The sequence below is a fragment of the Penaeus monodon genome, chromosome 16, assembly GCF_015228065.2.
Source record: "Penaeus monodon isolate SGIC_2016 chromosome 16, NSTDA_Pmon_1, whole genome shotgun sequence".
NCBI lineage: Eukaryota > Metazoa > Arthropoda > Malacostraca > Decapoda > Penaeidae > Penaeus > Penaeus monodon.
In genome coordinates, this window is record NC_051401.1 from 39276505 (window position 1) to 39284004 (window position 7500).

A 7500-nucleotide genomic window follows, 5' to 3' on the forward strand; every position below is an offset into this window, starting at 1 on the left:
TGTTCTAATTACTATAATATATAGAAATCCATTGAAAACTTTCATTTTTAGGTCTTTGTCACCAGTTCTTTGATCAACAATGTCAGACTTGTTATGACATTGTTCTTCCCATTTGGTATTGCTATGGGAGCAGAGACCAAAATATCATGCAAAAGAATTCAGGTAAGTTGATTTGACAGAACTTATTTTATGGGAAATGATATGTTTATAGAACAAAGGGGTGAAGGAAAGTACAGGTATTCCCCTTCTTTAAAATAAAGTCTATTTTAAAAGGAGGAAATGAGATGATAGGGTTTCAGATGTTGATAGCCGGGTAATTGATAAATGGAATAAGTGCTTCAGTTTATGATTTGTCACAGAAAGGAAGCGAACTAGCAAAAGTCATCAAAATATTTATATATATAAATCTTTTCCTGAAGTTATTCTACAGAAAGCATGATATTTTGATATACTTTATTTGAAGTATGAAACATCTTGTGAGGAATAGATAAAGAATGTATTTTTCTGCTTGGTATAGCAATACAAATCTTTTCTTATTAGGAATTCCTGGAAATGGAAGAGAGGGAAGATACCAGCAGTGTCCAGAAATCCAACCTAAGGCCAAAACTGAAGGTAAGAGGACAGATTTTTCTGCTTTGTCATCCTTCACTTCCATCCTCATCCTCCTTTTCCTCTTCCTCCTCATCTTCCTCCTCCTCCTCCTCCTCCTCCTCCTCCTCCTCCTCCTCCTCCTCCTCCTCCTCCTCCTCCTCTTCCTCCTCCTCCCTTTCTTCCTCCTCCTCCCTTTCTTCCTCCTCCTCCCTTTCTTCCTCCTCCTCCCTTTCTTCCTCTCCTCCCTTTCTTCCTCCTCCTCTTCCTCTTCTTCCTCTTCTTCCTCTTCCTCTGCCTCCTCTTCCTCCTCCTCCTTGCCTTACCCCTCCTCCTCCTCCTTCTCATCCTCATCCATATCCACATCCACATCCACATCCACATCCACATCCTCCTCCTCCTCCTCCTCCTCCTCCTCTTCTTCCTCTTTCTTTTCCTCCTCCTCCTCCTCCTCTTCTTCCTCTTCCTCCACCTCCTCCTCCTCCTCCTCCTCCTCCTCCTCCTCCTCCTCCTCCTCCTCCTCCTCCTCTTCTTCCTCCACATCCTCCTCTTCTGCCTCTTTCTTTTCCTCATTCTCCCACTTCTCTTTAATGTTATTACATTTTGGTTTTATGTCAAAATACTGTAGCAGGCAAGCATTAGTCATTTGGCAATGTTTAGTGTTATTTGTTTACTTTTTATTACATGTATACACAGGATTGTGGAATAACAATAAATGGAGTGACAGCCAAATGGAGTGATGCAACAGAAGAGAACACCCTGAACAACATCACATGTTCTGTCAAAGCTGGAGAACTACTGGCTGTCATAGGCCCTGTTGGCTCAGGAAAGGTATGATGTTGTGTATCATAGATAATTTTTCATTGTAATTTTGGAATTATGTATTAGTGTCATTATTATTACTATCATCATTGTTACCATTTTCTTGTTTATCTGAGTTTTCTTTTTCCATTTAGGGTTCACTTCTTCATGCAATTCTTGGGGAGTTACCTGCAAAGTCTGGCTCAATATCTGTCCGTGGCAAGGTGGCATATGCATCTCAAGAGCCATGGGTGTTTTCAGGGACAGTGAAGCAAAATATTCTCTTTGGACAACCTTATAATGAAAAGAAGTACAATGAAGTTATCAAAGGTAAGATTTGTTGCATCTGAAAAGTTTAGCATGATTACTAACTATTCACAGTTGTACACTTGAATTCCCTAATTGCATAGGGGTTTTATAAACTTTATAGATATTATGAAATATGTAAAATATCCAAAAAGACCTAACAATCCTGTTTTATATGATCTGATCTTGTTTTGATGTGTGTATTAGTGCAAGATTTGGAACTACTGCCAGTGAACAGAAAACTCTAACAATCCTGTTTTATATAATCTTATCTTGTTTTAGTGTGTGCATTAGAGCGAGATTTGGAACTACTGCCAATGAAAGACATGACAATGGTTGGTGAGCGTGGTGTTTCACTCAGTGGAGGTCAGAAAGCAAGAGTTAATCTTGCCAGGTTAGTCAAATGATCAACCCCATATACTATATATATATATATATATATATATATATATATATATATATATATACATACATATATATATACATACATATATATACATACATATATAATACATACATATGTATACATATATATACATATATTCATATATATACGTATACATACATATATGCATATATTTACACATATACATATATATACTTATATATACACATATATACATATATATGATATATATATACATGATATATATATACATGATATATATATATATATATATATAATAAATCATATATATACTATATATATACTAATATATATAATATCTATAAATATCATCATCTATCTATCTATCTACTACTATATATAATATAACTAATATATAATATAATATATATATATATATATACATACACATATGTACACATATACATATATATAATACACACCACACACACACACACACACACACACACACACACACACACACACACACACACACACACACACACACACACACACACACACACACACACACACACACACACACACACACACACACACACACACACATGCTATAGCTATAAATTAAATAAAAACTAAATATTCTTTCTGAAACAAGTCCAAGGACATTATCCCACTAAGTGCAACTTTCCCTCAACAGAGCAGTTTATTACGATGCAGACATCTACCTTCTGGACGACCCACTTAGTGCTGTTGACACTCATGTCGGACGCCACCTGTTTGACCAGTGTATAATGGGCCATCTAAAGCACAAAGTTCGGATCCTGGTGACACACCAGCTACAATACCTTAAAGAAGCAAATGAAATCTTAGTTCTGAGAGAGGTAATTAGCTCATTATTTAATGTCTTGTCAATTCTGGAGTGTCATAGGTTGAGGAAGTTTATGAAAGAAATATATTGTGAGATGCAGGTGAAGAAATCAGTGCGAGTTTCATGTAGATTTTTTTTTTTTATTGATATAAATAGTAAAGGAGGAGTTGGAAGGAAATTAGATAAATAAACTAAAGTATTTTTTTATGCATTTGAAAAGTTGTGTGAAGGATTTGTTGCAATTTGCCTCTTTTTCCCATTTGTTAGGGTCATCCTGAAGCAATTGGAAACTATCATCAGTTGGTCAACAGTGGAATAGACTTCGCCTCACTTCTAGCAGAAGGTCATGAGGAAGAAAAACCAATATCCCCTTCAAGGCAACCAAGCACAAAAAGTGCCAAGAAGAATGGCTTTATTCCAACAGGAAAGTTTATGCAAGAGGCCGAGAAATGTAAGTTTTCTAATGTCTTCTGGATTTTAGGTCTCTCTTTTTTGGGGGGTAGGTCAGTTCCAGACAATGCTTCCAGTTATTATTATCTTGTCATATTTATTTTGCTTTAATTTGTCATATTATCTGCAAAACTATAGAGATGCTTCCCTAATTCATTCATATATGTGGAATATTTAGTGTTATTTATTTTTTGGAGGTAAAAAGTTGAAGTTTCCAATGAATTTAATGAGGCCGTGACTGACACATTTCTATTTTCATTGCAGTTGGATCCTCATTATCTCTCACAAGGAGAGGGCGTGTCCGCAATGACTCCGTTGCCTCTGTACACGACTCTGTTGAGGCTGATAACATCTTAACCATTTCTGGGGCTCATTTGGCAGGATCAAGCGTGTCACTTGATGAAGAAGTTAATGATACACCTACTAAAGTATCAAAGAAAGTAAGGAATTACAAACGTCCTATTTATATATTTTTTGTTTATTTTAATTGTTTATTTATTTCTAATCTGTTGAAGGGCATGTATGTATCTAACAAGATGATAACAGGCATTTCTAGTTTGACTGCTATTTTAAAAGATCTATGGGTGATGTACATACATGCATATATATATATATATATATATATATATATATATATATATAATATATATATATATATATATATATATATATATATATATATATATATATATATATATATATATTATATATGTATATGTATATGTATATGTATATGTATATACCAATACATATTATATATATTATATTTATAATGTAGAAACACAACCACAAGTACATATACATTTATGTTTAGGTAATTATTCAAACATATACACACATACACATGTCTTGCATGCACTCACTCACTAACGCAGTCAATTAATTATTCATACACATTCATATATGCCATGCACAAGCACATGCAGACAAACATAGACACACCTATGCTTAAACTGAGGGTAAGAATGCAACATCCTCAGGGCAATACATTGCTCAGCAAAAATTTTGATTCATTTTTGGAATTGATGATCTGCATGTAAAATATGGGCCTTCAATATTCTATTTTTATTTAGAAGAGGGTATAGTGAGTTATTATATATTATCTGATGAATTTTAAGATTACTAATTGGATTTTTCTTTCTCTGCATCTTTTCCTAACAAGCATGTTTACTAACAAGTTGTTTATCCCAATCAAATAATGTTGACACAGCGGAAAGCAGAGAGAAGACTGAGGAACATCCAAGAGGAGAAATCTGAGCCGCTGGTGGATAATTTTTTATATTCTTTTTATTGAGTGTTTTGTAGTTAGCCTTTGAGATGTATTTTATGCATGTATGCTTTTTGTGTGTTTTTTTTTTTGTGTTGGGGGGGGGGGGGGATTTTGTTTTTGTTTGTTTTTTGTGTTGAATGTCTTTTATGTGCACAACTACCATTCTTTTGTGTGATTTTAATTCTAGAGTTTTGCAAATGTTCGAGGTAGGTAGTTCAGTGCTCTGTCTTTTTTGTTCTTTATCTTTGTAATTCTTTATATGGTCTACTTTAGAGATGCTTCATCACACCTTTTATTGTATTGTAATTTAAGTAACAGCATTCTTTTAGGAGTCATATCAGAACCCTTCCACCCTCTTTTTTAAAATAATTTCCAACTGATTATCAATTTTGAATAAATTAATATCATTAGTTGTAAAGTAAATTAGACGTCCAATATTTATTTCTAGCTTCAATTATTTTTTCTTCCCTTGATTTGATATTCTCGTAATTTTTGTAGTTCATTTTTTTTCCAGACTATTTACTAAGAAACACAGTACAAGAATTAGAGAATATCCAGACAGTTACTGGAATTTCACTTTTTGATTGTTTTTGCAACTTCTCTGAAGAAACGTTATTTTCTTACTTAGTTCTTGGTTAAACAGAATCACAGATCTATTTATTATTCACTGTCAGTTGGGGAACTCCAATTAAAACTGAATATTTGTGTGTGAAATGTATTAGCAACTTGCATATTTTTATGAGATTAAATTGATTCAGTCAAAGAGATGGGTAATCGAGTCAGCAAAAGCATATATAACAAGTAAGAAAATATCTAGATATTGTTTTCATGTTGGCATGACATCAAAATATTTTGTCTGGTCCATTAAAAAGCTTTAAAGATTGAATATATAGTTGTTGCATTTGTACTCCTTGCCCTTGTGTTTTACAATCCTGTCTCTTTTGCAAGTTTTGTAAAGAAGGCTGTGAGGCATATTTTATATGAAGTATAGAAAATTATACAAGTTTCATCTATTAAATATCTTATTTCTCTTTTCCAAGACATGATTGTATATGCGATATGAAATATTATATAACTTTCATCATCATCTTATAACAACTACATTTTTTTTCTTTCTTTCTTTCTTTGCTTTCAAGCTGAAAGACATGGATGATGGTGCAGACAAAGACGGGGCAGAAGAGGCCCAGGATGGTGCCGAGGTGAGGTCAGTTGGCTCAGTCAAAGCTAGCATATACCTTCAGTACTTCCTGGCTGGGGGTGGCTGGTTTCTGCTGATTGTGCTCTTCTTGGCCAATGTCCTCACGCAAGTCCTCTTTTCTGGGACAGATTACTGGCTTTCTTACTGGTGAGTTGTCTTCTAGCCGTCATGCGGGTGAATTATCTGTGTATCCACGTTTTTGTATGAAGTTTCATATAGTCTGAGACTATTTCTAGCTTGTCTCTCTCTCTCTCTCTCTCTCTCTCTCTCTCTCTCTCTCTCTCTCTCTCTCTCTCTCTCTCTCTCTCTCTCTCTCTCTCTCTCTCTCTCTCTCTCTCTCTCTCTCTCTCTCTTAATGGTAAATTAGATTATACAATAAAGTTCATATTCAAACTGTTGATGTGTTTTGTTTCTTATATTTTAGGGCAAATGGTGAACAAATCCGTGCAAGGTTACTACTCGAGGCCAGTGAAAATATGACCTTAGCAGTTAATGGGTCCGCTATTTCCTATCAAGATGCACCAGTTCCAAAGGGCTACCTTGACACAATCACTAATGTTTATGTGTATGCTGGTAAGTCATGATTAAGATTTTTTTTTTACCTATTTCTGCATTGAAAAACATATTCAGAAAATCAAAGCATAATTCTTCAATTCAGTTATATTTGAAGATATAGCTGTGTTAGTTGCAAATATAACTAGAAGAGAAGACTTACAAATTTTAAGTATTACTTCACATCAATTTCTGTATCACCAAAAGGTCTGACTGCTGGGTTGTTCGTGCTCTCACTGGGACGCACTGTGATGTTCTTTGTGATGTGTATGACATCCTCAAGAAATCTACACAACAGAATGTTTCAGTCTGTAATTCGAGTCCCAATAAAATTTTTTGACACACACCCAGTTGGTAAGTGTACTTTGCTTTTACATTGTCCATTCTGTCATGTTTGGTGATAAGAACTGCTATCATTACAAATTGTAATTTTAGTAAACTCCTGACAGTTGATACCTTTGAAATTCCTTTTGCTAGTAGCACTGTAAGATGATTTTGTGGTCCATATTAGCAGTTGTTCTTGGTTGGAGAACTTTTTTATTTCTGTTCGTTAAAAATGTTTTGTTTTTCCCCAGCTTTTTTTTATCACTTATGATATGGTTTTTGGTCAAGAATAGTTATCATTTTGTACTTTATCATCTGCTTGTATATCCAGTTTAATCAGAGGAACAATTTATACATTCTCTCCCCACCCCCCCCTGTTCTTGCAATGTGAAGGTCAGATTCTAAATCGCTTCACTAAGGATCTTGGCCAAATTGATGACTTTCTGCCAGGAACAATGTGGGATTTTCTTGAAGTAAGAAAATTGAACCATCAGAGTTTTGCATGGGTTTGCCTGGTTGATTTTGTTTTTTTTGAAAAATTGCTTTTCAGTAATGAGGCTGTACATTTTCAGTTGTGGATTTGATTTACAGTACTTCTTAGTGTTCCATATATTCCATTTGAGTGAATGACAGCAAACACTAGATCTGTGTAAGAATATAATAACAAATATCTGCAAAGAACGATTGTTTATATGAAGGAATCACAGGCACTTATACCCTTGGTCATACCCTTGCCTGAACCTTTGCTCATTCCTTTACCATGGCCTTGCACATGC

The 7500-nt window shown here is 34.5% G+C and overlaps 1 protein-coding gene across 1 annotated transcript in view; it reads left to right on the forward strand.

Annotated features, from left to right (window-relative positions):
- Positions 1 to 7500, forward strand: part of LOC119582787 (multidrug resistance-associated protein 4-like) — an 80567-nt gene that overhangs the window by 62671 nt on the left and 10396 nt on the right. Inside the window, exons 9-19 of the mRNA XM_037931227.1 lie at positions 52 to 162; positions 541 to 612; positions 1285 to 1419; positions 1545 to 1719; positions 1978 to 2089; positions 2760 to 2943; positions 3198 to 3381; positions 3645 to 3820; positions 5787 to 5995; positions 6273 to 6421; positions 6608 to 6754. Coding sequence (XP_037787155.1) covers positions 52 to 162; positions 541 to 612; positions 1285 to 1419; positions 1545 to 1719; positions 1978 to 2089; positions 2760 to 2943; positions 3198 to 3381; positions 3645 to 3820; positions 5787 to 5995; positions 6273 to 6421; positions 6608 to 6754 — 1654 coding nt within the window. The remainder of the gene's footprint in view (positions 1 to 51; positions 163 to 540; positions 613 to 1284; positions 1420 to 1544; positions 1720 to 1977; positions 2090 to 2759; positions 2944 to 3197; positions 3382 to 3644; positions 3821 to 5786; positions 5996 to 6272; positions 6422 to 6607; positions 6755 to 7500) is intronic.